The sequence below is a fragment of the Podarcis filfolensis genome (assembly GCF_964270895.1).
Source record: "Podarcis filfolensis genome assembly, chromosome: 4".
NCBI classification, from domain to species: Eukaryota; Metazoa; Chordata; class Lepidosauria; order Squamata; family Lacertidae; genus Podarcis; species Podarcis filfolensis.
This window is the reverse complement of record NC_139607.1, coordinates 49547185-49571078: the sequence shown is the minus strand read 5'-3', so window position 1 is coordinate 49571078 and position 23894 is coordinate 49547185. Positions and strand designations below refer to the sequence as shown.

At 42.2% G+C, this 23894-nt stretch overlaps 1 protein-coding gene across 7 annotated transcripts; it reads right to left on the bottom strand.

The window, feature by feature from the left end:
• Window positions 1-90: 90 nt before the first annotated feature.
• LOC310760411 (trefoil factor 3-like) lies at window positions 91-23285 on the bottom strand. 7 transcript variants are annotated; one of them, XR_014546951.1, is made up of 3 exons: window positions 9673-9708; window positions 8858-9064; window positions 91-282 (listed from the first exon to the last, which is right to left on the bottom strand). XR_014546951.1 is itself a non-coding variant. In XM_083608824.1 (3 exons), exons 1-3 carry the CDS (start codon window positions 22156-22158, stop codon window positions 275-277), a joined length of 276 nt encoding a protein of 91 aa, XP_083464950.1. In that variant the 5' UTR covers window positions 22159-23285; the 3' UTR covers window positions 91-274. The 7 variants fall into 7 exon arrangements, 2 of the variants coding, with proteins under 2 accessions (XP_083464950.1, XP_083464949.1); XR_014546954.1 differs by lacking the exons at window positions 8858-9064; window positions 9673-9708 and adding exons at window positions 1577-1777; window positions 3024-3059; XR_014546955.1 differs by lacking the exons at window positions 8858-9064; window positions 9673-9708 and adding exons at window positions 1577-1777; window positions 3029-3055.
• Between the last annotated feature and the right edge of the window lie 609 nt (window positions 23286-23894).

Below are 23894 nucleotides of genomic sequence, written 5' to 3'. Positions count from 1 at the left end.
ATTATCCCTGACCACTGGTCCTGTTAGCTGGGGATGATGGGAGTTGTAGTCCCAAAACATATGGGGGGCCGAGTTTGCCTATGCCTGGTTTATAGCTTTTGGGGGAGATGATTTGCAGTTGTTGTGTGCAGACTGACCTTCCTGGCAAGGAAAGAAGCAGGAAATCGGGGTAGAGAGCAGGAAATTTTGAAAGCGACTGCTATGCTAGCATTTTGTTTTCTGTTTTTGTCTTGGAGGGATGCCGGACGTTCCTGGGCTGTGCCTTCATTTCGTTCTAATTTGCTGAAATGAAAAGAAGAGAAAGCTGCTTAGAGGGTGAACATCCTGTTTCAACTTCCTGGTCTCTGAATAGGGCTTGGGAGGAACTTCATTGGTTATGGATAAGTTGGGGGTTATCCTTGGTCTTGTCTGGATGGCTTCCTGATTGGGTTGTCAACTAAGGGATGTAGACCCAAAGAAATCAATGGACTGAAGTTAGTTATGACTTAGTCCATCTTTATTGCATCCCTATAGCCTTTGCCGTCTCTGTATCCCATGTTGTGGGATTGTATCCCATGTTGTGGGAGAAAAGTTGGCCAAAATTCTTTAGGGAACCTTCCTTTACCCAGGGATTAAGTTAAACGCATCCATACGATTGTAAACATTGTAGATTTTTCCAAATGGGAGATTGTGTGTTGAGAGAGATCAACCTCTCTGATGCAAAACATGAAAGAAAAGGGGAAGGAAGACTACACTTGTCATGCAAAATGGTAGAAAGAGGGGAAGAGACAGGGTTCTTAAGCCTGCCAGTTCTAGTAACACTCAGCAGTTATAAAGTCTCTCTCTCTCTCTCTCTCTCTCTCTCTCTCTCTCTCTCTCTCTCTGTGTGTGTGTGTGTGTGTGTGTGATAATATCTGGAGAGAACCCACAATGAAGTGCTGCTCAAAATGAGATAAATGTTGATAGGGGCTGAGATGGGGAGACTTCCGAGCTCTCAGTCCTTTACATTATGCTTCCTAAAGCAGGAACATAGTGTGGGTTGCTGGCACCTGGGATGGTAGACTGGGCAGCAGTCAGTCCCTTTGCTAAGCGACATCTAATCGTGGGAGTCTCTCCTTGCAAACTAGCCCCGACCCGTAGCAGAGATAAGGCAGAGAAACCCAAAGCCGCTGTGTCGCCTCACTCTCCTGTCCTTGCAGTGAGGCGCAACACACATGGCTCTGGCAGTGCTTTCCTGCCTTTCTACGCCTGGCCCAGGGGCAGGGCACGCACTGGCATCCCTTTGCCTACTGCAAGAATGAGGCACTGCCACTGCATTAGCCTCGAAGGCCTCAATGAGGGAGCCTGACGTGGGGCAGCTGGTTGCGCCCCCTTAGAAATTTGTGCTCAGGACCCCACCGTCACTGTCCAGAAGCAGAGCACAAGTGCTTCACCTTGAACTTGGCTAGGACCAGCACTTTTTTAAAAAAAACCCAGATGTATTACCAAATGTATGGCATATCCCCCCATTCCCCAGGAACAGCTGTAGGATAAGCTCTTGATATCTATTAGTTTTTAGGTTTTTTTTTAATGAAAACAAATAAAAGCTGTCGCTTACCTCCTCAGCCTCGGCCCCAGCGGCGGCCCCAGCGCCAACCTCGGCGAAAGCCTCGGCGAAAGCCACCTCGGCGGCCTCGTCCACCTCCCCATCGACGCCTGGCATCCGCCACACTAGCCAATCCTACGATCAGGAGAATTGCCAGCAGCCAGATCCATTTGAAGTTCATTTTTATCTGAAATCTTCACAGAATCTTCAGACCTGTTAAAGCATTTCATATCAAAGGTGTGACTCAACAGAGGTTCAACCTGCATTTTTTCCATAAAGAAAGGCCAAAATTGGCAGTGTTTGGTTTGACATTTGTATAGCATTTCTGGTGTCCAAAAGTGCAGTTATGTAAAAGGCGAAAGATTTATACGATCTGAAGAGAAACCAGAGTATGTTGACCAAATTTGCATTACTAGAGGAATGGCACCAAAGATAAAAAAAGTGGAAATCTGCCCTAAAACTTGCTCCGACCATAATGGCTTGCTCAAGTAAATTCATAGCAGTGGCAAGATTCAAACGAATGAAAATTCACATCTGAGTAGGTGCATGTTCACCTAGGTGCATGTACATCACTAAGCCCCCCCCCTCATGTTTCAAAGCTTAGGAATGTGTCATGTGTTATGATGCTGGACTTGATAAAGTTTGGGTTTGATCCAGCAAGGCAATCCTAACTAATAAAGTTCTGAATCTCTCAGTTTCCTGCTGCATCACAGAGGAGAAAGAGGTAAATATTAATGAACTTGAGCAGCAGAAGTTACACAAATAAAGGGAAGGAAACAGGTAGAAATACAAGATAAATGTACTTGAATAGAAGAATAAACTACAAGATAAAAATTCATCTACAGGCACAAACACTCAAGCAGCTGTGTCTTATCAGCACAGATATCATAGCAAGCAAAGCAAAGCGTGAGGAAACCTGGCTCTCCCAGGCTCTTTCTGCAGGCCACAACTCAATTCAACTGGCTCATGGAAATCAAAAGACTCCAACTCCATTCATGTGCATTGACACTCTCACACACCAATTAGAGATGGATGAACCTGCCAGTTTCAGAGTCTCTCAATTTCTCATTTTGACAATCTCAGATTCAGTTTGCTGTATTTTGCCATCCACTTTGAATTTCCTTATAAGTTTGCATGAAGATTCATCAGAATTTCTCCTAACACCCCCCCCCCCCTTGTTGTATGCAACTTTGCCTCACATACACATTTTTGCTGGCAATATTCCCTAAGAATGCATTTTGGTCCGCTATTTTCACCATTATCTGCCTTTCTAAGCCCCTTATGTGCACTTTCCGTACATCTTCTTTTGGTTGGAGAGGGTAGCACAAAATTCGCAGAAGTTTGAATTTTGAACAAAAGCCTCATTTCAGCTTGTGTATTGCGAAGTGGGTAGAGTTGCATTAAAATGAAAATCAAACCAAATCCCTTGCCTCCCAGTTGCTAGAACCACTTGACTTACCCCACCTGAATGAGTTGCTGAACAGCTCAATGACAAACAGCAGGATATCAAAACTCAGAAGGGCAAGGCTAATTTATATGGTTCAAGAAGACCTCCTCCTTCCTGTGGCAGCCCCTTGAGGTGAAACAGCTATCAATAATTGGGCCAATGAAATAACCGTTAGTAAACCCAAAAGCCAAGAACTGGACGTTGGGTTCAGGAAACAATGCAAGGCAACAGACTTTTGTAGCAACATTTCAGTTGATTTCTTATATCTTTTATGTCAAAAAAATCCAACTGTTTTGTGGTCACAAGAAGCTGCTGCTTCCATGTGTTGCATTTTCCTATCTTGAGCAACAGGTAAATGAGACTTTAGACATTTTAACTGGCAATCTCATTTATCTGGCAATGTTTCTTTTCTTTTTTACCTGCAACTTTCTCATGCAAGGAGGAACACAACTTTAGCAGATTCATTGTGTATCCCCCTCATATATGCTCATTTTTAAAGGTATCCCCCTAATATATGCTCATTTTTAAAGGTATCACCCTCATATATGCTCATTTTTAAAGGCAATGATTCCACAAAACCAACATTTGAATATCTACTTGAGAAGGCTTTTGATGGTGCTGGGCAAGGTTTATATTTCAGACTGGGCATTTTTTTTTTAAGTCTATAATTTTTCTGTAGTCACTATAAGTAAGAGATTTTTTTAGGAGCTCAGTAATTTCTGTTCCTTTAGAACAGAATGTATGTATTTATTATATTTATTTGTCACTACGTACAAGTGTCTCAATGTGATTGACATAAGAAAAGTAAGAAATAACACAAAACATTAGACCGAAAGATAGAAGTATAAATTAAACAAGACCTCAAGTGCTACACACACACACACACCTCACTTAAAAGAATGAGGACAATAAAAGTGGTCCTAAATATGAATAATTACCCTCCCAATATGGTAGAGTAGGGTACTCAATATGGAGGGCTACCACAAATCATGCAGTTGAGTTTCCTGCATTTGGGAAAATCGCAGGGGTCAGCACACTCACAGTGAAATGGATGAGCCTCAACATTGGAAAACCTCCTTCGTGGTTCATTCAAAGTTGATGTATTGATATGTCACTGAATATTTATTCCTGTCATTGTTTCATGATTCATATTGCTTCTGTGGTGATGACTTGTTTTGATAGGAGGTATGGTCCATATACAGGAAGCAGAGGGATGAGGAAGCAGTATCAGTGGATTCTACTTCAGACCTGTTCAAAACTGCTTAAAATCTGAAATGCAGATGTGCTCCTTCTGGTCCTCAGGACAATGGGAACATGTCCTTTTCTCAGACTATGACCAAGTGTGTATGCTAACTTCATTATTTCCTCCCAGATGAGAAAAAGCAGCTTCTAGCTCAAGGGGAGTACTTGGTGCATTAATATCCAATTTCTGAGCAATTGAGTTGCACATATGCCAAGTGCATAACAAACGTATCTGTTGTATCTGAATGTGTGCACCTCAGTCAGAGAGAATGGAACCAACTGATATGTCAAGAAGGAGGTTTCATTTTTGAGCTCCATTTCTGCTCTTTTCCTTTTTGTGATGGTGTCAGGAGGGTAACTGATATCCATTGAGTCTCCATCAACTCTCATAATTTATTTATCTATTTAATTAATTTGTACACCGCCCATCATCCGAAGTTCACTGCATAAAAATACAAAATGGGAACACAAAATACAGCATGAAGCAAAAACAAACCATTAACCCCCCCCCCCTTTACTGGGATGTAGAAGGATGTAGAATTTTCATCAGGAAAGGCCTGGTTATGGAGAAAACTTTTTGCTTGGCCCCTAAAGATATATAAGGAAGGCACCAGGTGAGCCTCCCTAGGGAGAGCATTGCACAGACAGGGAGCCACAGCTATGCCCATTCTAAGAAAAGGGCTGTTGGAGGAAGAAGCATTTTTTATCTATGTTGACATTCAGAAAAGCATATTGAAGCCACTGAAGACAATACTTTGCTGGATATCACAATTCATTATGAACTGGTGGACAAATGGCTACCTATGTTGTGCCTCATCAGCACTCGATTTTGAGTGGTTCCCTCGCACAGGGGCACCGAACCAAGGGGGTGCAAAATAATTATAATACTTAGATTTATACAGATACCTAATCAAAGTTAGAAATATTAAGTTGGGGGAGTGGCATGCTCAGGGTGTCGTATTACCAAAGTTCACCTTGCCCTCATTAAGCGAGTGCAGGCCAGGAGATGAGATAAAGATGTACAAGCTCCCAAGATGCATATGCCGTAGAAGCAAAGAAAGTAAAAATATACTAATATGCATTTCTGGTTTCCCTCCTTCTGCTGTAATATAGATATCAGTTCTCTGTGAATTAGTTTAAAGTGTTGTAGGGTAGGATTAATGGTGTGATCATGTAAAGTATATTTCCCCCCACTAAGGAGAGCACACCATATATTCGTGAGTGATCCTTTGCAGAACTCTAATAGCAAATGCAAATTGAGAATACCAGCAAATGGTTACTAAAACAGAGTCACTGGGAAACATGAAGGAGTCATTAGCATGTTCAGAGATCACTAGAATTACAAAGATTGTTTTTTAAAAGCCTGTTGGGGATTATTCATAACAGTAGGAGAATGGGCAAAATTTAGTTGATATATGCACAATACCCAAGTCTTGTGGGAGATTAGGTATATTGACCTCTTCCTGAAAGGATTATGTGCATGTTTTCCACGAGGCCTGCTTAATGTGCACAGCTGTCAGTTGTTATGCACAGTAACCTCTCAACATACATTTCTCTTACAATAGATAGCCCAAAAAGCCCCAGAATGTTCCCTATAGCCATGGTACACACAGTTTGGTTTCAGTCGGGAAATAAAAGCAGAAAACTGAGGCGGGTGGGGAGGGTAGTAGTGGTACATCCTGGTTGGAGAGGATAGCTGGCTGGAACCCTGAACAACAGTGCTTCTGTTAGAAGGTGAGGATATGCTGTAACATTTTTTTTTGTGGCTCCTATTGTCCTATCTTGGGCAGTGGGCTCTTAAGTTAAAATATTTCTGAAAATGTTTGACAGCCCTGCCCCATGGTATGGGAAGCCCACTCGCCCTTTTTCATGCGGCTGCATTGAGGGACGGAGGATGCTTCACTGGGGCCCCAACAGGGCTATTCAAACTGTCCTGGCCCTCCCTGGTGGGCAGAGAGGGCATAAGCCTGCTCCCTGCTCCGGCACATGGGGATGCAAACTGGGACTTGGGCTTTGTGGAAGGTGAAGCCAATGGAGCCGATGGTGGGTTTTCCTCAGATTGCCCATTTAAGCAACCAGCACCCTGACCCCTGGTATGAGAATAGGGTAGTGAATGGATGATGCTTTGAGTCTGAAATCATCCCCGCAAAGCTGCACTGGCCACAGGGAGAGATGAGCAGGTACCATACTGGATAAAGGACTGGATCTGTAGCTGATGCAAACCATTTCAATCTCACACTGACAAAAGGATGGACACTCTCACACTTGAAAAAGGGTGATGGAATTGTGTCTCTTTGGATTTCACAGTGAATGGATTGGAGGATGCTCTGAGTCTGAATGATTGTCATAACTTGGAATGGACCGATTTCCCATAGGTCCACCACAGCTCCCCCTGCCCCCTTTGCCTCTCCACATCATGTGGTGTGGCCCAACAGTTTAAGTCACCTGAAGCCATTTCTCCCACAGGCACCTTTCTGCCATGTACCTTTGAGTTAAAGGTTGATCGATGGATGTCCACTGTTGGATGAGGAGCTTGTAACACCAGCTAACCCAGGAGAAAAATAATCTCAAGATCTATACCAGGCATAGGCAAACTCGGCCCTCTAGTTGTTTTTGTCCTACAACTCTTTTGATCCCTAGCTAGCAGGACCAGTGGTCAGGGATGATGGGAAGTATAGCCCCAAAACACCTGGAGGGCCAAGTTTGCCTATCCCTGCTCTAGACTGTATTCTTGTTGTAAAATATATTGCTAGATATCCAGCCTACTTGGAAAATAGACTTGTGTCACTTTGCACAGCTGTGAGATAAGAGTTTAAAGGTGAAAAAATATCAAGAGCATCAAAAAGGGAAACACATCGTTTTTTATTTTATTTTTTGCAATGCTTTAATATGCTGAATGCAAGAAAGTTTCATAAAGATAAAGCAAACAGTGGGAAATAAAATGCATTTCTACATTCTCAAGAGAAACAGCCATGGTTGGCAAAAAATATTATGGAGCTGAGACTAATTAGCTACGTTTATAGATTTTTGGGGAAGGTGATTTGCAGTTGTTGTTTGCAGACTGACCTCCCTGGCAAGGAAAGAAGCAGAAAATCGGGGTAGAGAGCAGGAAATTTTGAAAGCGACTGCTATGCTAGCATTTTGTTTTCTGTTTTTGTCTTGGAGGGATGCCGGACGTTCCTGGGCTGTGCCTTCATTTCGTTCTACTTTGCTGAAATGAAAAGAAGAGAAAGCTGCTTAGAGGGTGAACATCCTGTTTCAACTGTCTGGAATCTGAATAGGGCTTGGGAGAAATTTCATTGGTTATGGATAAGTTGGGGGTTATCCTTGGTCTTGTCTGGATGGCTTCCTACTTGGGTTGTCAACTAAGGGTTGTAGACCCAAAGAAATCAATGGACTGAAGTTAGTTATGACTTAGTCCAGCTTTATTGATTCCCTGTGTCATAGCATCTGCTCATTCTTTCTCTTCCATTCCCTTTCCTTGCTATCTCCTTGCTATCTCTATATTGCTATCTCCTTGCTATCTCTATACAATCTCTGGATTGTATCCCATGTTGTGGGAGAAAAGTTGGCAAAAATGATTTAGGGAACCTTCCTTTACCCAGGGATTATGTTAAACGCATCCATACGATTGTAAACATCGTAGATTTTTCCAAATGGGAGGTTGTGGGTTGAGAGAGATCAACCTCCCTGATGCAAAACATGAAAGATAAGGGGAAGGAAGACTACACTTGTCATGCAAAATGGTAGAAAGAGGGGCAGAGACAGGGTTCTTAAGCCTGCCAGTTCTAGTAACACCCAGCAGTTACAAAGTGTGTGTGTGTGTTCAAGAGACTTTGGACCAAGGTAGGTCAGGATTATTATTTTCTCAGAAATTGCAGGTGTTTGATAATATCTGTAGAGAGCCCACAACTATGTGCTGCTCAAAATGACATAAATGTTGATGGGGGCTGAGATGGGGAGACTTCCGAGCTCTCAGTCCTTTACATTATGCTTCCTAAAGCAGGGGCATAGTGTGGGTTGCCGGCGCCTGGGATGGTAGACTGGGCAGCAGTCAGTCCCTTTGTTAACCGGCATCTAATCGTGGGAGTCTCTCCTTGCAAACTAGCCCCGACCGGTAGCAGAGATAAGGCAGAGAAACCCAAAGCCAGGACTGCCGCTGTGTCGCCTCACTCTCCTGTCCTTGCAGCGAAGTGCAACACACATGACTCTGGCAGTGCTTTCCCGCCATCCAGCTCCTCCCTCCCTTACTCCTGGCCAAGGGGCAAGGCACACACACAAGGCATCCCTTCGCCTGCTGTAAGAAGGAGGCACTGCCACTGCATTAGCCTCAAAGGCCTCAATGAGGGAGCCTGACGTGGGGGCAGCTAGTTGTGCCCCCTTAGAAATTTGTGCTCAGGGCCCCACCGTCACTGTCCAGAAGCAGAGTACAAGTGCTTTACCTTGAACTTGGCTAGGACCAGCACTTTTCTAAAAAAACCCAGACGTATTACCAAATGTATGGCATATCCCCCCATTCCCCGGGAACAGCTGTAGAATAAGCTCTTGATATCTATTAGTTTTTTGGGTTTTTTTAATGAAAACAAATAAAAGCTGTCGCTTACCTCCTCAGCCTCGGCCCCAGCGGCGGCCCCAGCGGCGGCCCCAGCGAAAACCGGGTCGGCCATCCCGTCGACCACCTCGGCTGCCGCCTCGGCGACGGCCACGCCTGGCATCCGCCACACTAGCCAATCCTATGAGCAGGATAAGTGCCAGCAGCCAGATCCATTTGAAGTTCATTTTTATCTGAAATCTTCACAGAATCTTCAGACCTGTTAAAACATTCCATATCAAAGGTGTGACTCAACAGAGGTCCAATCTGCTTTTTTCCTTAAAGAAAAGCCAAAAAATGCAGTTTTTTGTTTGCCATTTGCATAGCATTTCTAGTGTCCAAAAGTGCGGTTATGATGACATCATTCCTCTAAGGCGAATCAGTATTATTATCTCCCATGTTGCGAGGGCTGAGACTGAAAATGGCTTAGTCAAGTGGCAAGATTCAAACCAATGAAAATTCACATCTGAGTAGGGATAGGAAGGAGTGCATGTACTGCTGCGGTATCACTAACAACCCCACCCCATAACAAGTTTTGAAGCTTAGGAATGTGCCATGTGCCATGATGCAGGACCTGATAAACTTTGGGTTTGATCCAGCAAGGCAATCCTAACTAAGAAAGCATTTTGGTCTCCCTTTCTAAGCCCGTAATGTGCACTTTCTGTACATCTTCTTTTGGTTGGAGAGGGTAACACAAAATTCACAGAAGCTGAAATTTTGAACAATAGCCTCATTTCAGTTTATGTATTGCCAAGTCGGTAGAGTTGCATTAAAATGAAAATCAAACCAAATCCCTAGCCTCCCAGTTGCGAGAACCACTTGACTTACCTCACCTGAATGAGTTGCTGAACAGCTCGATGAGAAACAGCAGGATATCAAAACTCAGAAGGGCAAGGCTAATTTATATGGTTCAAGAAGACCTCCTCCTTCCTGTTGCAGCCCCTTGAGGTGAAACAGCTATCAATAATTGGGCCAATGAAATAACTGTTAGTAAACCCAAAAGCCAAGAACTGGACGTTGGGTTCAGGAAACAATGCAAGTCAACAGACTTTTGTAGCAACATTTCAGTTGATTTCTTATATCTTTTATGTCAAAAAAATCCAACTGTTTTGTGGTCACAAGAAGCTGTTGTTTCCATGTGTTGCATTTTCCTATCTTGAGCAACAGGTAAATGAGACTCAGGACATTCTAACTGGCAACCTCCTTTATCTGGCAATCTTTCTTTTCTTTTTTACCTGCAACCTTCTCATGCAAGGAGGAGGACAACTTTAGCAGATTCATTGGCCTAGGTATCCCCCCTCATATATGCTTGTTTTTAAAGGCAATTATTCCACAAAACCAAAACGTTAATATCTACTTGAGAAGAATGAGGAGAATAAAAATGGTCCTAGACATGAATAATTACCCTCCCAATATGGTAGAGTAGGGAACCCAATATGGAGGGGTACAACAAATCTTGCAGTTGAGTTTCCTGCATTTGGGAAAATCGCAGGGGTCAGCACACTCACAGTGAAATGGATGAGCCTCAACATGGGGAAACCTCCTTTGTGATTCATTCAAAGTTGATGTATTGATATGTCACTGAATATTTATTTATTTATTTATTTATTTATTTATTTATTCCTGTCATTGTTTCACGGTTTATATTGCTTTTGTGGTAAATGACTTGTTTTGATAGGAGGTATGGTCCATATACAGGAAGGAGAGGGATGAGGAAGTAATATAAGTTGATTGTATTTCAGACCTGTTCAAAACTGCTTAAAATCTGAAATGCAGGTGTGCTCCTTCTGGTCCTCAGGACAATGGGAACATGTCCTTTTCTCAGACTATGACCAAGTGTGTATGCTAACTTCATTGTCTCCTCCCAAATGAGAAAAAGCAGCTTCTACCTACTTAGTGCATTAATATCCAATTTCTGAGCAACTGAGTTGCACATATGCCAAGTGCATAACAAACTTCCCTGTTGTATTCTGAACGTGTGCGTCTCAGTCAGAAAGAATGGAACCAACTGATATGTCAAGAAGGTTTCATTTTTGAGCTCCATTTCTGCTCTTTTCCTTTTTTTGATGGTGTCAAGAAGGTAACTGATATCCATTGAGTCTCAATCAACTCTCATGATTTATTTATCTATGTCATTAATTTGTATACCGCCCATCATCCGAAGTTCACAGGCCAGTTCACTGCATAAAAATACAAAAAGGGAACACAAAATACAGCATGAAACAAAAACAAACCATTAACCCCCCCTTACTGGGATGTAGAAGGATGTAGAATTTTCATCAGCAAAGGCCTGGTTATAGAGAAAACTTTTTGCCTGGCCCCTAAAGATATGTAATTAAGGCACCAGGTGAGCCTCCCTGGGGAGAGCATTGCAGAGACAGGGAGCCACAGCAGAAAAGGCTTACTGTCATATTGCCGCTCTCCAGACCTCTTGTGGAGGCGGCACACGAAGAAGGGCCTCCCAGGATTATCATAAGTACCAGTGACAGCAGTCGGCTCTTGCTCCTCTTGTTTTGGAGTCTCAAAGCAGTTCTGAGCCAGGGACATAGTAGGTCATGCCATGGATCATGACACAGGGTCTTTTCAGTTGTGCTGCCCCAACTCCAGGGCCGGATTAATACCTTCGAGACCTGAAGCACTTAAAAGATTTTGGTGTGCCCATATATATCTCATTCAAAAGATAACCAATAAAACTTTATTTTTCAAAATGAAACAGGATCCTACAGCAAGATGGAAAACAATGTTTATTTTTCTATACTTGTTTAAATAATGTTGGGGTTTTTTTTGTTCAGCTGCACCATATTGTCCATGGTAAATCTGGCAATGGAAAATTTCTGTGGTGCACCCCTTCCCTTATTCCATAAGCACATGCTTATTTTGCTTATTGGATATTCCAGCCTTGCCCAACTTTCAAACGTTGTCCTCAGTGGGAGTCCCCTAATGCTGAGAGTGATGTCTCTCCAGGCCTCCCTATTCACCATCCCATGGGCTCAGAGAAGGATTTCTGCAAATGCTGGAACACTTTTGTTAAATACTGGTTTTCTGTTTTTATATTATTATTATTATTATTATTATTATTATTATTATTATTATTATTATATCACTAGTTAATTTAAATTGGGGAATACCAAGTATGGTTTCTCTCCCTTTCTACCTGTTTAGCTTATTGCATTGAAATGACCATACAGGGAGCTAGTTCTTGGAATCATAGAATCATAGAGTTGGAAGGGACCCTGAGGTTCATCTAGTCCAACCCCCGGCAATGCAGGAATCTAAAGCATCCATTACAGATGGCCATTCAATCTCTGCTTAAAAACCTCCAAGGAAGGAGAGTTCTTCCAAGGAATCTGCTTCACTGTCAACAACTCTTACCATCAGAAAGTTCTTCCAGATGTTTAGTTGGGATCTCCTTTCTTGCAACTTGGATCCATTGGTTCGGTTTCTACCCTCTGAAGCAGGAGAAACAAACTTGCTCCATCTTCCATGCAACAGCTCTTAAGATATTTGAAGATGGCTATCATATCTCCTGGGATCCTGCAAGTTTAAGCTGTTTTAACCTGTGTGTGAATATGTGTAGCTCCTGAAATATAGAAACGTATCCACACACGTTGTGCTGGAACATGCTGTGGAATATGTTCCCTGTGGAATAATAGGTGAACCACTCGCCAAGAGCTATGCATTCTGCTGGCGTCTGGCCCACTGCTCTCTCTTTCTGGCACGCTGAAATCTCCACTGTGCAGAACAATCTAGGTGGGATCATATTGAGGAAGGACCTTACAGTTAAGCCAGATGGGTCTATCAGTTATCTTACACTGCAATATGCAAGCTGAAAAACAACAGTCCTTTGGAATTCACACTTCTCTGAATTTTGCAGTGCAGTTCTTCAGATAAGTAATGCATACAAAAGTACATATACTAGTGTATAGTGTACATAATAAAGAATGCTTATATTGATGAAAATAATATTTAAAATGTATTTCATTGGGTGAAATGGTCTTGCAAAAATGTGTACATCAGGCAAAATTACATTAAAATGTGTATATTGGCAGCACTAATCAATCATGCTAAAATGCTGATTCAAGAGGACTTTTTAAAATAAATGCACAGTGATGTAGAAAGATAATCTGAACTTGAGAGATTTGGCCATCCCTAGCAATCTGCCACCTTTGTGAGGATGTGTGTGGAAGTGACTCTTCTGTGCTGCATCCTGAAGGATTTCTCTTTCTAAGGCACTAGGACATAAGCAGGACTTGAATTACCAGTGGAGAAGCAACATTTGCATCATTTGTAATGCCTGCCTAAGGAGGTACTTAAAAGATTCAAGCACAGGCCCATCACACACATTTGCATAAAACATGTATATCCTAATTGATATGTATAGATGCAAAATAGGCCTATGAGAAAACAAAGGTGGTAGATAAGTCTCACTGTGCTTTTCCTGAATTTCCTGCAGCCCTTATCCAAGGCCAAGAACGAGGAAATGCATCTTGGAAAGGGAGGCAAAGTGCATAACATTTGCACATTTTAAATAGCCACTGGAATGTAAATAGGAATACACTGCATTTCACCATATTAGGGAGGACTATGACTTGTGTGCCTGCTCACAAGAAAGGTGACTTGTGTGCCTGCTCAGGCTGCTGTCCTGGTGGCAACAGTTGATGGGCATCTACAAGGCCCCAGACTGCTCTTCCTTCTTGTCGTTCTTCATCTTTAAGCTGTACTTCGACAAGGCCAGTTCTTCAGATATAGGACTGTTCTCCAACAACGCTTCAATTAAGAGTGCTGCCTGCTGTAAAAAAAGGAGCTATGCCCATTCTAAGAAAGGGGCTTTTGGAGGAAGAAGCATTTTGATCAGTGTTGACATTCAGAAAAGCATACTGAAGCCACTGAAGACAATACTTTGCTGGATATCACAATTCATTATGAACTGGTGGACAAACGGCCACCTATGTTGTGCCTCATCAACACTGGATTTAGAGTGGTTCCCCTGCACAGGGGCACCGAACCAAGGGGGTGCACAATAATAATAATACTTAGATTTATACAGATACCTAATCAAAGTTAGAAATATTAAGTTGGGGGAGTGGCATGCTCAGGGTGTCGTATTACCTTGCCCTCATTAAGAGAGTGCAGGGCGGGAGATGAGATGTACAAGTTCCCAAGATGCACATGCAGTAGAAGCAAAGAAAGTAAAAATATACTAATATGCATTTCAGGTTTCCCTCCTTCTGCTGTAATATAGATATCAGTTCTCTGTGAATTACCGGTAGTTTAGGGTGTTGTGGGGTGGCATTAATGGTGTGATCACTTAAAGTATATTTCCCCCCACTAGGGAGTGCACACCGTATATTTGTGAGAGATCCTTTGCAGAACTCTAATAGCAAATGCAAGTTGAGAATACCAGCAAATGGTTACTAAAACAGGGTCACTGGGAAACTTGAAGGAGTCATTAGCATGTTCAGAGATCACTAGAATTACAAAGATTGTTTTTTAAAAGCCTGTTGTGGATTATTCCTAGGAGTTTATCTCATTGAAGACCTTACTTGGAAAATCAATACAACCCAGATAGTTAAGAAAGCCCAACAGACACTCCATCTCCTCAGAGTATTGCGAAAGAATGATGCCAATCAACATTTGATGATGTCCTTCTACCGGTTCACAATAGAAAGTGTCCTTTCATACTGCATCACGGTGTGGTATGCTGGTTTGACATAAACTGATAGGAAGTGCCTACAGAGGGTGGTGAACACAGCACAAGATATTATGGGCTGTCCCGTGAATCTGCTGGATGAAATAGCAGAAGAACGTTGCCTCAGAAGAGTGAGGAAAATTCTTAGGGATGATTCATACCCTGGCCGGCACTTTCTTGATCTCCTGCCCTCAGGCAGAAGATATAGAAGCATGATTAGTCGCACCAACAGGGTAAAGAACAGCTTCTATCCGTGGGCTGTTAGGCTGCTGAATGAAAAGATAACAACAGGGCAACTGACTTTCGGGTTTGGTGGGTGTGCATTAGTAAACGAGGGGAATTAAGACTAACAGAGCTGAGTGGGGGGGTGCTCGTGTAATCTCACTGTACAAGTTGTACAAGTGACAAAGTATTTCAATTTCAATATTCATAACAGTAGGAGAATGTGCAATATTTAGTTGATATATGCACATTACCCACGTTTTCTGGGAGATTAGGTATATTGACCTCTTCCTGAAAGGATTATGTGCATGTTTTCCATGAGGCCTGCTTAATGTGCACAGCTGTCAGTTGTTATACACAGTAACCTCTCAACGTACATTTTTCGTACGATCGATAGCCCAAACAGCCCCAGAATGTTCCCTATAGCCATGATGCATACAGTTCGGTTTAAGTTGGGAAAGAAAAACAGAAAACTGAGGGGGGTGGGGGGTGGCAGTGGTACATCCTGGTTGGAGAGGATAGCTGGCTGGAACCCTGAACAACAGTGCTTCTGTTAGAAGGTGAGGATATGCTGTAGCATTTTGTTGTAGGTCCTATTGTCCTATCTTGGGGAGTGGGCTCTTAAGTTAAAATATTTCTGAAATTGTTTGACAGCCCTGCCCCATGGTATGAGAAGCCCACTCACCACTTGGGGATCTATAGTAAACTCCCACAATGAGGTCACTGTTATTCTTCTCTCCCTTAATTTTGACCCAAATGCTCTCACTTTGGCTTTGAGGTTCTAAATCTTGGATCTCTTCACAGGTATACATATCCCTGACATATAACGCCACTCCTCCTCCTTTCTTGTCTGGTCTGTTTCTCTGAAATAGATTGTATCCCTCCATTATTACATTCCAATCGTGGGACTTATCCCACCAGGTTTCAGTGATGCCTATTATGTCATATTTAGTTTGCTGTACCAAGAGCTCAAGCTCATCTTGTTTATTTCCCATGCTTTGCGCATTAGTGTACAGACATTGAAGTCCATTAATCATTCCCCCGTGTCTCTTATTTAAGGATTTTTTCCTCCCACCACTAGGTCTGCGTGCTGTTTGCTCCATTTGGTCTATGACATTTGGATGATCATCTTCATCAATTGATAGACTCCTACCTTCAGGAGCACTGTCTCCCGGCAGACTGGAGGAGGGCAAATGTTGTCCCTATTTTCAAAAAGGGGAAAAGAGAGGACCCAAATAATTACTGTCCAGTCAGTCTGACATCAATACCAGGGAAGATTCTGCTGTTATGATAAAATGGGCACAAGATGTCGGACATAATATTATGTTTGCTGACTGGGAACAGTTATGGACCACTGGTATTAAATTTACGGCATGTAATGCCTTAAGAGAGAATATTATGAAAATGATGTACAGGTGGTACATGACCCCAGTCAAGCTTGCAAAAATTTATCATTTGCCCGATAATAAATGTTGGAAATGTAAAGAAACTGAAGGTACATCTTTTCACCTTTGGTGGACATGCCCAAGGATCAAGGCCTTCTGGGAGATGATTTATAATGAAATGAAAAAGGTATTTAAGTATACTTTCCTGAAGAAACCAGAGGCTTTTCTCCTGGGCATGGTCGATCAATTGGTGTTAAAGAAGGATAGGACTTTCTTTATGTACGCCACTGCAGCAGCAAGAATACTTATTGCAAAGCATTGGAAGACACAAGATCTACCCACCTTGGAAGAATGGCAGATGCAAGTAATGGACTACATGGAAATGGCAGAAATGACCGGCAGAATACGAGATCAAGGAGAAGAGCAGGTGGAGGAGGACTGGATGAAGTTTGAAATTTATTTACAAAAATACTATAAAGTCTTTGAATGCTGATGACATTGAAATGAAATGAAGGGGTTCTAGTAAATAAGGATTGGGAAAGTATAATACGTGAGGGAAATTATCTAAGGATAAAACTAGTAAGAATGAATTTGCTGATCAATTTTAAAGTGGAATACAAGAAAGGGAGGCGGGTGGAAGTCAGGAAAATAAGGTAATGAATGATAAGAATTTGAAAAGAGGTTTTTTTCTTCTTCTTTTTCCTTCTTTCTTTTTTTGTTAACCTTTTTTTTTAATATCCTTTTCTTTTTTAATTGTTGGTATTTGTTGGTGTTTTAATATGTACTGTTCTTTTTTGTATGGTTTTTTTCTTTTTTCTTGAAAAATTTAATAAAATATTATTAAAAAGAAAATCAATACCAGGGAAGATTCTGGAGCAGATCATTAAGCAAACAGTCTGTGAGCACCTAGAAAGGAATGCTGTGATCACCAATAGTCAGCATGGATTTCTGAAAAATAAGTCATGTCAGACTAACCTGATCTCGTTTTTTGACAGAATTACAAGCCTGGTAGATGAAGGGAACGCAGTGGATGTAGCCTACCTTGATTTCAGCAAGGCATTTGACAAGGTGCCCCATGATATTCTTGTAAAGAAGCTGGTAAAATGTGGTCTTGACTATGCTACCACTCAGTGGATTTGTAACTGGCTGACTGACCGAACCCAAAGGGTGCTCATCAATGGTTCCTCTTCATCCTGGAGAAGAGTGACTAGTGGGGTGCCACAGGGTTCTGTCTTGGGCCTGGTCTTATTCAACATCTTTATCAACGACTTGGATGATGGACTCAAGGGCATCCTGATCAAATTTGCAGATGACACCAAACTGGGAGGGGTGGCTAACACCCCAGAGGACAGGATCACACTTCAAAACGACCTTGACAGATTAGAGAACTGGGCCAAAACAAACAAGATGAATTTTAACAGGGAGAAATGTAAAGTATTGCACTTGGGCAAAAAAAATGAGAGGCACAAATACAAGATGGGTGACACCTGGCTTGAGAGCAGTACATGTGAAAAGGATCTAGGAGTCTTGGTTGACCACAAACTTGACATGAGCCAACAGTGTGACGTGGCACCTAAAAAAGCCAATGCAATTCTGGGCTGCATCAATAGGAGTATAGCATCTAGATCAAGGGAAGTAATAGTGCCACTGTATTCTGCTCTGGTCAGACCTCACCTGGAGTACTGTGTCCAGTTCTGGGCACCACAGTTCAAGAAGGATACTGACAAACTGGAACGTGTCCAGAGGAGGGCAACCAAAATGGTCAAAGGCCTGGAAAAGATGCCTTATGAGGAACGGCTAAGGGAGCTGGGCATGTTTAGCCTGGAGAAGAGGAGGTTAAGGGGTGATATGATAGCCATGTTCAAATATATAAAAGGATGTCACATAGAGGAGGGAGAAAGGTTGTTTTCTGCTGCTCCAGAGAAGCGGACACGGAGCAATGGATCCAAACTACAAGAAAGAAGATTCCACCTAAACATTAGGAAGAACTTCCTGACAGTAAGAGCTGTTCGACAGTGGAATTTGCTGCCAAGGAGTGTGGTGGAGTCTCCTTCTTTGGAGGTCTTTAAGCAGAGGCTTGACAACCATATGTCAGGAGTGCTCTGATGGTGTTTCCTGCTTGGCAGGGGGTTGGAATCGATGGCCCTTGTGGTCTCTTCCAACTCTATGATTCTATGATTCTATGATTCTATGATTCTATGACCTTTTGCGTGCGGCGGCATTGCAGGATGGAGGATGCTTCACTGGGGCCCTGAGAGGGCTATTCAAACTGTCTGGGACCTTCCTGGTGGGTGGAGAGGGCATAGGCCTGCTCCCTGCTTTGGCAAATGGGGATGCAAGCTGGGACTTGGGCTGTGTGGAGGGCAAAGCCAATGGATGGTGAGTTTTTCTCAGATTGCCCATTTAAGCAGCCAGCAGCTGGTATGAGAATAGGATAGTGATTGGATGATGCTTTGAGTCTGAAATCATCCCTGCAAAGCTGCACTAGCCACAGGGAGAGATGAGCAGGTACCATACTGGATAAAGGACTGGTTCTGTAGCTGATGCAATCCATTTCAATCTCACACTGACAAAAGGATGGACACTCTCACACTCGAGAAAGAATGATGGAATTGTGTGTCTTTGGATTTCACAGTGAATGGATTGGATGATGCTCTGAGTCTGAATGATTGTCATAACTTGGAATGGACGATTTCCCATAGGTCCACCACAGCTCCCCCTGCCCCCTTTGCCTCTCCACATCATGTGATGTGGCCCAACAGCTTTAAGTCACCTGAAGCCATTTGTACCACAGGCACCTTTCTGCAGTGCACCTCTCCTTTGAGTTAAAGGTTGATGGATTGATGTCCACTGTTGGATAGAGAGCTATTAAACACCAGCTGATTCTATGAGTGTGGCTAAAAATAATCTCAAGCTCTAGACTGTATTCTTGTAAAATATAGCACTAGATATCTAGCCTGCTTGGAAAATAGACTTGTGTCACTTTGCACGGCTGTGAGATAAGAGTTTAAAGGTGAAAATATGTCAAGAGCATTAAAAAGAGAAACACATCATTTTAACAATGCTTTAATATGCACAAAATGGTTTCACAAATATAATGCAAACGGAGAAATAAATGCATTTCTACATTCGCAAGTGTAATAACCAAAGTTGGCAAAATGGAGCTGAGACTAATTAGCTACATTTATAGATTTTGGGGGAGAGGATTTGCAGTTGTTGTGCGCAGATAGATATGAACTGACCTCCCTGGCAAGGAAAGAAGCAGGAAATCAGGGTAGAGAGAAGGAAATGTAGAAAGCTACAGCTATGCCAGTATTTTGTTTTCTGTTTTTGTCTTGGAGGGATGCCGTTGTCGGACGTTCCTGGTCTGTGACTTCATGTCGTTCTAATTTGCTGAAATGAAAAGAAGAGAAAGCTGCTTTAGAGGGTGAATATTCCTGTTTCAACTGTCTGGAAACTGAATAGGGCTTGGGAGGAATTTCATTGGTTATGGATAAGTTGGGGGTTATCCTTGGTCTTGTCTGGATGGCTTCCTACTTGGGTTGTCAACTAAGGGATGTAGACGCAAACAGTGACATTGCATCCTTTTTTGTCACCTGGGGCGCATCTGCGTGTGCACCAGGCAGGACCAGGGGTTGGGCGTGGAGGGTGAACATCATCATTCCACAGCATTGATGGGAGGAGTGAGAAGGATACTGGCGTGTTTACATAGTAGTGGTTTCCACAAAAAATGGTGGAGAATATTCTAAGAAAACTATGCAAGATGGCCTTTTTATAGTGGAGGGGATGAGAAAGAAAAGTATCTACTGCGAAAAGAAAATCTCCCAAGGGTAATTTTTCAAGACTCAGAAAAGTATCTACTGCGAAATTTCTGATTAGCTTTACATTATTCACATACACTGGGCTCCTCCTGGCATTCCCCCCCCCCCGTTGCAACTGAATGGGAGGGTGTAAAAGTTTGATGTTTCATAGTGGGGGATGGGCCACACACAAGAATATTTTACTCAAATGTGCTACTCACGGTAGAAACACCATTTTGAATTCTTGATAGCATTGCTGAAACAGCAGCTTCTTTTTAAACATGTACTTCTAGGTATTCCAGGGTATCCACAGTCTCTTCTCCGACTAGGAGGTACGTTACAGTTGCCTATTCAATAAGAAAAGTTGAGAAATCAAAATTCATTGAGGAATAGTTTAATTTATATTCAGGTCAACATTAGCCATGAAGATTTCCAAGCAAAAGAGAAATAGGATACAGCCTGATCACCAAAGTCCTTCAAAATTCCAAATGTAAAACAATGTGCTGTTTGTAGGTACACATGGAAAATAAGTATATGCTCAATGGTAACCTTTACCTTCAAAGAGTGAAGTCAATTACACACACAGCGAAACCTCAGCTCTGCCGTTAGCTTTAGTCTACTGGTTGCCCAAGAGCTATGGGAGAGGAACTCCCAAGGGTGATTTTTCAAGACTGCAGGAAGCTGGATGTCTTCAGATCTTAAGAACTTGGAGCTGTGTGATGCCTCTCAGCAGAGACAGAGAACCTCCCTGAACCAAATGAGCCTCTTTATATATGTTCTGGAAGCTTTCTCTGGCCTTGTCTCTAGTTTTTTGGTCATTGTTGTTATGTTAGGAAGTTGTCACATATCTAAAAGGTCTCACTGAGCTAAGCAAATAAATGGGCAGAAAATACAAAGGCTTATTTCTCTCTTTGAAAGTTGTGACCCATCAAGATGAATGGAGTACACCAGGCATTGTATTGTGGCCTGCTAGGTGCTCAACATCTGCAAGTATATAGCACAAATAGGAAGTTTACCACATCTCTGATGGATCACCATATGTGGTTGGTATTTGGCTTGGTGACCAACAAGATGTCAGGCATGGTCTTAACTTTTTCCCACAGCACGCCATTACATTTTGCCTCCTGAAGCAGAGCTCAGGTGCGCCACCATGAACCTGGCTAGGGTCAGCAAGTTGTTTAGTAGTAGTAGTAGTAGTAGTAGTAGTAGTAGTAGTCTTGTTGAACATTCATATATCAGTTCATGCCTTCATCTATTTCCTACATGAAGCCAGTCACTCCATCTTCCTGTATAGCAAAGCCAACCCTGACTGTTTGAAAGTCCTCCACTGGTCATTTGGGTTATCAGCCATGACTCTTGTAACCTTTTGTACAGGGGCAAATGAGTAGCCATACAGAGGTGGCGAACCCCTGGTCCATGGGCCAATGAGTCCCACCAGGTGTTCCCATTTGAGCCTTGAGCCTATGTGGGTGAAGCTACACCCACCTGCACTCCTCCAGATGTCATCAGCTGATTGTCAGATCTTCAGAAGCCCCGTTCAATGGGTTGAGAAAAATTAGGCAAAAAAAGGTCATCTGAATTCTTAATGGTGTCAGATGATATCATTATCACATCACCTGATGAGGAGGGGGGAGATAACAATCTGACTTGCTTATCTAGAAGCGTCTGTAGCCCAAAGGAACTTGCAGAGTATGACCCATTGATATCAACAGATTGTACTTTTAAGTAGACATGCATTGGATTGTGTTGAAAGACGATAATAGAATGGATCCACTCAGAATCAACCACCAACACAATTCACGCCACCTGCCTTTTGGCTACCTGCTTTGGAAGCAGTTGAAATGAGTGGTCAGTAACTAGGTTGTCCAGGGAGCCAAACACTGGTCCCTTCCCACTGCTGCTACCCTGCTTTTTATGCATTGTAAAAAAATATGCCATCCAATCATGTTTTTCCAAATTTATGGCATGGTTCCCCCTCCACCCCTTCTAAGAACAGGGTCACAGCTGTAGAATAAACTAGTATCAGCTATTAAATAGTTTTATAAAAAGTGAAAGTAATTTAAATTGGTGACTTACGTTTTTGTCCTTTGCCCCCACGGCCTCCTCGGCCACCTCTACCACCGCGGCCACCTCCACCACGGCCACCCCTGGCATCTGCAAAACTGGCGAATCCTAAGACCAGGACAATGGCCAGGAGCCAGAACCACTTGAAGTTCATTTCTATCTGAAATGTTCACCAAATCTTCAAACCTGTTGAAAGATTCCAGATGAAAGTTGTGACCCAGTAGAGTTTTAATATACTTCCTTTTCAATGAAGAAAGGTATAACAAATGGAGGCTTTCAGGCTGGGATGGTAAATCATGAGTTCAGAATAGGTGACACTTAACATTTATATTAGAACACTTTCTAGCGTCCAAAGCGCTTCGCATGCATTCTGTAGCTGTTATCATGGCATCAATCCTCTAAAACAAACTATTATCTCTGACATTGCAGGGAAAACAGGTAGAAGGAGAAGGAAACAGGTAGAAATCCAAGATAAATGTTTCTGAAAGGGAAGATCAACTGTGATATTAAAATTTTTCAACAGGCACAAAAATGTAAGTGGCTGAATCTTATCTGCGCAGATATCAAAGCAAGTGTGACATATTTAGAAAGCTCCCTGCTTGATTCAAGACAGTTGAGATCTGAATAACCTGGCTCTAGGAGGCTCTTTCTGCAGACCAAAGTTCACTGCAAAACTGGCTCATGGAAATCAAAATATTGCAACAACATTCATGTGCATATGTATATACACAAACACACCAGTTAAAGATGGATGAATGTGTCAATTTCAGTGTCTCTCAATTTCTCATGTTTACAATCTCAGATTCAGTTTGCTGTACTGCAGTATCAGCTTTGAATATTTTATTTATGTTTGTGTGAAAATTCATTAGCATTTCTCCTAACAGACTTTTTTTTTTTGTATGCCTCGCATACACATTTTTGCAGACAATATTCCCTAACACTGCATTTTAGTTTGCTATTTTTACCAATATTTGCATCTTTATGCCCCTTTTGTGTATATTCTGTACACCTTCTTTTGGTAGAGGAACCATTCCACAATATTCATAGGAATTTAAAAGGAAAGGCACATTTCAGTTCCTGTATTGTTTTGAGGGGTGGTAAATTGGTAAAACTTGCATTAAAATGAAAATCAAACCAAATCCCTTGCCCCCCGCAATCCCTAGATCCACTTGACTTACCCTACCTGAATGAGTTGTTGAACAGCTCAGTGACAAACAGCAGTTGAACCAGCTATAAATAGTTGGACCAATCCCAACTGCTTCCAGTCCCAAAAGGCAAGAACTGGATGTTGAACTGGGGAAGCAATGCAAGTAAAGAGACTTCTGTGGCAACCTTTCCATTGATTTCGTAACCTTCTGTGTCAAAAATCCACCTGTTCTGTGGTTACAAGGACATTTCTTACCTAAATGAGACTTAGGACATTTTAACTGACCACTGCTTTCTTTACCTGCAACTTCCTCATGCAAGGAGGAACACGACTTTAGCAGATGCATTGGCCTAGCTATCCCCCACATTTCAGCTAGTTTTAAAAGGAAGTAGCTCTACAACATCTGTGCTTTAATACCAACTTGAGAAGGCTTTTGATGCTCTTGGGCCAAGGTTTATATTTTAGACTGGGCATTTTTTTAAAGTCTAGAATTTTTTTCTCTAGTTACTACAAGTAACAGAATGCATGCATGTATTTATTATATTTATTAGGTGCTTTGCATGTCAAGGTGCCTCATGGTGATCTACATAACATAAATAAGAAATAACAGTGAACATTAAACCCAAATATAGAAGCAGCCATAATACAAACCTCAAGACCTCATCCATATGGAACAAATCCTACCCACCTCACTTAGAAAAAGGGCCACAGACATAATTAATTACCCTCCCAATATGGTACTT

Bases quoted from the DNA above. Each gene is read 5' to 3' on its own strand.
- LOC310760411 (XM_083608824.1), bottom strand. From the start codon at position 22,158: ATGAACTTCAAGTGGTTCTGGCTCCTGGCCATTGTCCTGGTCTTAGGA. The intron at 20,288-22,016 runs GTAAGTCACCAA...CTTATTGAATAG, and splicing joins TGGGGGCAAAGGACAAAAAC to GCAACTGTAACGTACCTCCT.